Below are 4,391 nucleotides of genomic sequence, written 5' to 3' on the forward strand. Positions count from 1 at the left end.
AGAAGAATTAACACATTGCACTCGTTTAATGACAAGAGAGCATTCTGCATGGATTTTGCAGTAAAAGACGACTCATGACACACAGCATGTAAACAACGAGAGAAGATTTAGCAAGGTATGTGTGCCAAGAGTCCAATCACAATCACAGTACACAGTTATTTACTAACACAAGAGCATTCCATGATGATGTCACTCCTCATGTGTCGAATGACAACAGACCAGCTGGAGTAGATCCCATCACTGCTATACAGAAACTACCTGCTCCACTCTCAATTCGACTTTCACATTCACTGATCACAGGATCACGCAAAAGTCACAGGCTGTGTCACCAATACAAGCAAACAAATGAAGCGATACAGGGGAAGATACAGGAGTGCGGTTCACTCGCACACTGGCTCCACCTACCTGTTTAGTGCAAACGCGTACAGGTGCTGAATGGCGATGACATCCGTCACTCGTCCTGACGGAAGCTGCAACGAGTCGATCTGTTCCACTAGCGCCACCATGCTGCTGTAAGCCTAAACAATAGAACGGCACATTGCTGGTGATATGGAAGTGCAGCGAGAAACAGCTGATAACTACTATACTTGTATCTATATGTATTACATTGTATTGCACATTACACTGTATATAGTATTACATTGTATCTATCTTTATATCCCATGTCAATGAGTTACCAATGTCTACCTATATCTCGGGGGAAGTAACTTATCTGTATCTACCTGAATCACAGGTGAGTGACATACCAGTAGCTACCTATATCTCAGGACACTCACCTGATATTTAAATAGCTACAGATAGATCACTCACCTGATGTGTGTCTATCCATATCTAAGACGAATTTCCTACCTGTGTCTATCCATATCTAAGACGAATTTCCTACCTGTGTCTGCGAAAGGAATAGAAAGTTCGTATAGAAATATGCAATAAATCGAGTGGGTTGCATCCTCTGGAGAAACCAAATTTCGAGAAGTACGAGAATGCGACTTGTTAGATAACAAGTGAGCGGCAGTAGGATAGTAGTATCGCCATATATTTTCGCGCGTACAAGACATTTCCGCGAATCCTCAGATTTGAAGCGACAAGTTTCGCGTCGGTGATTATGAACTATTCAGGTACTATTCGGCATGAACTATCTCGCGTGTTGTTATTTTCGCGGTCCTGGGGACGCGGTTCGCAAGAACAAGAGAAGAAACGAAAAAATTCAGCGAAGGGAGAGAAAAAAGAGTAAAAAGTTAACGGACCCAACCAAAAGCAACCACACGAGTCATATCAGCGGGGGGAGGGACCAGCAACTCCAAAATAGCAGCTCAAGGCATGGAGTTTGAAGCAAAGTCATTGCCAGCAATGACTGAGGCAGGGTTGCAAGGTTGATGCCAGCATACTCATTAGGCTGTACGGTCAAACGCCCTGATTGCAGCCTGTACGCGGAGGTATAATGTTACTCGATTGAGAGCACTACAAATCACAACGGTGGCCCCACCATGTGTAAAAATTTATATTTGGTGTGCCCTGGTGTGAGCCGACTATAACATCGCTCCAATTCTTCTCGGTCAGGGCTCAACTTTCGAGTAGGTAGGATAGGTGAAAAATCTTTTTTATCGTTTGTTTTGACGAAGATGTGTGTATGTATATTGTATATTCTTTGTTTTTTTTTTTGGCGCGGAAACGACGAATACATGTTTTTTTGTTGTTGTCTTAATCGGAATTTCCAATAAAATGTGATCGAGTAGCGGCGTTTTGGCGAGATCGGATCGGTAAAAAAGAAAACAAGCAAATATTTTATTTCCAGAGCGATGCGATGATATCATCCCACCAGACAATACGCAAGATGTTTATTATATCGCAGACACGACAGTGATCAGGCACCCCAATTACATTTGGTATTTTGCGCATGATCGACTCTCTGCCCCCCCCCATTTGCTGCAGCAGGCAGGCAATTAAGGAAGCACTCAACAGTAGTGGGATGAGCGGGAGCTAGCGGCTCGCCGTGTCTTCGTAAGTGCGACTAACGGTCACAGTTAGCTGGAGCGCGGTTAGGGCGGGTCTATGAACTTGTCTTTGTTGATGCGTCGCGGCGAGACAATTAGAGCATGTCCGGCTTAACGTTTAGGTTTCTTCTCTTGGTCGCGCTCCGTATTCAAACGCCCCATACTGGATAAGCAGATTGAGCGCAGCGCGAGAGGATCTAACGAGCAGACGCAGTTCCTCTTAAGGTTAGTGCATGGGGCGGGATGCCAGAAGGGGCGGCTGTCAGAGAGGCAGACCGGGCAACGCGTCTCCTTCCCCTCCCAATTCATGTTCTTGTTAGGCGTGAAAATAAATGTACTAAGCCGTCAAGACGCTTAAAATCATACTACAGTCAGAGCTGTAAAATCGTCTAGCAGTCGAGAAGCATGTAAAATGTGGTCCCTTATAAAAGAGACAGAGAGCTTAAAAAGATCGTACTACACGTCGATGATTTAAAAAATATATATCGTCTAACGTCAAGAGCTTAAATGTACTACTTAAAGAGAGATTTAAATGCGTACTAACGTCAGAGCTTAAATCGTCTACAAGTCAGAGCTTAAAGATCGTCTTAACGTCAGGACCTTAAATCGTCTACGTCAGACGTTTAACAATCGTCTACGTGCAGAGCCTTAAAAAATCGTACTACAGTCCACGAGACATTAAAATCGTCTACGTCAGAGCTTAAATCGTCTACGTCAGAGCTTAAATTGTCTACGTCAAAGCTTAAATTGTCTACGTCAGAGCTTAAATCGTCTAAACGTCAGAAGCTTTTAAATCGGTCTTACGTCAGAGCTTAAATCCGTGTACGTCAGAGCTTAAATCGTCTACGTCAGAGCTTAAATCGTCTAAGCGTCCAGAGCTTAAATCGTCTACGTCGAGCTAAATTGTCTTAACGTCACGAAGTTTTCGTAGCGGTTGATACATTGTAAAAAAAAAATTGCCGAATTTCTTTACAGTTAAAAGTAAGTACATAACGGGACTAAATGTAATCGTCAAATTCTTACCTGATAAAGATTGTTTCTCATTAGTTCTTGCAGCATTAAATTGCTTGCTATGGGTCTATGTAACGAGTCACGAAGTGTATGTTTAACATTCGAGAGAAGCAAATAATAGTAAAAATAGGAAGTACATGCTAGGACAATTTACACCATAAAAAAGCTGAAGAACAGAGAATGAGGAACGCTCATACAATAATATATGATGAAAAAAGTGGAAAATATTTTGTTTTTGATTTTTACTATCTTAAAGTGACAAGTAATGAAGACAACCAATTTAAATATGGTGAAATGAAGTTCAATTGGATTTTTGTTGAAACTATGATTACAGATAATATTATACTAGTAGTTAAAATCCAAGAAATTAAAACTTACCTATCTCGAAAATTAAGAGTCATAAATATAGTTCTTAGATTGAAACAAGATATAAATATATAATATGAATTGATACTAAATGTGGTGTTATCGAAGAGAAGAAGGCATTTCCTTTCCTTCCCTCTCTCCCCCTTCCTTCCCTCCCTCCCCCTTCCTCTTTCCTTCCTTCCCTCCCTCCCCCTTCCTCTGCCCTGCTCTCATTCGTTTACTCATTTCCACCCCCTCGCTTCACATTTTTTCTGCCTTCGGTCCTGCATGCACTTCCTCCTTTTCTTCCTCCGTCCCTCTCTCTCTCTGCCTCCCTTCCTGCTTCAATCCTTCCCTCCCTTCCCTTCTCATCCGGCATCTCATCATTCATTTTGCAGGTCAGTAATTTCGCACACAAAGACGAGTCGTGATTGCTCGGGTCGGGACGCATGCGCATACGCATCCTATATCACGTATTTCGCACACGTCAGGAATTTCGCGCCACACCAGCTTGACTCACCAGTTTGGTGGCGTTAGCTTGTACATGCACTCTGCTGCCTGTGCTGCCTTACTGTAGTCCTCTGCCAACACACTGATCTCAAAGAATGTCGCGACGTCCCAGTAGTCCTTCAGTGACGACAGGCTGCCCTTACGTCCAATTAGACTGTTCAGTATCAGACCTGCAGATACAAATCGGTGGCCCGTTGTAACAAATCTGCAAACGAATCACTCAGAGAGCAACTCAGTAGAAGAAATATATGGGAAGTGTGTGAAAACTAGAGATGCCAACACATATTTGAAGCAATCTGTAGTTTCTGGCCATCAAATTAGTAGTTTGAGGGTCACATAGTGACCCGAGTTTGCTAGGGGAGTCCGGCATGCCCCCCGGAAAAATTTTTGATTCTGAGATGCAATTTCCTGCATTCTGAAGGTCAAAAATGAAAAATAAATTGACAAAAAATGAAAATAATTAACCAAATAAATTTTTTTGGCGATCACAGTGAAATTCGTAGTTTGATACAAACTGGACGTAGTGGTGCAAAA

The 4,391-nt window shown here is 42.5% G+C and overlaps 1 protein-coding gene across 1 annotated transcript in view; it reads right to left on the reverse strand.

Annotated features, from left to right (window-relative positions):
- Window positions 1-4,391, reverse strand: part of LOC106817818 (mitogen-activated protein kinase kinase kinase 5-like) — a gene marked incomplete at its 3' end in the record, with an annotated part of 32,404 nt that overhangs the window by 16,264 nt on the left and 11,749 nt on the right. The window contains exon 5 of the mRNA XM_014822519.1: window positions 3,868-4,062. Coding sequence (XP_014678005.1) covers window positions 3,868-4,062 — 195 coding nt within the window. The remainder of the gene's footprint in view (window positions 1-3,867; window positions 4,063-4,391) is intronic.

Source organism: Priapulus caudatus, unplaced genomic scaffold, assembly GCF_000485595.1.
Source record: "Priapulus caudatus unplaced genomic scaffold, Priapulus_caudatus-5.0.1 Scaffold1878, whole genome shotgun sequence".
In the NCBI taxonomy this organism is placed as follows: domain Eukaryota; kingdom Metazoa; phylum Priapulida; class Priapulimorpha; order Priapulimorphida; family Priapulidae; genus Priapulus; species Priapulus caudatus.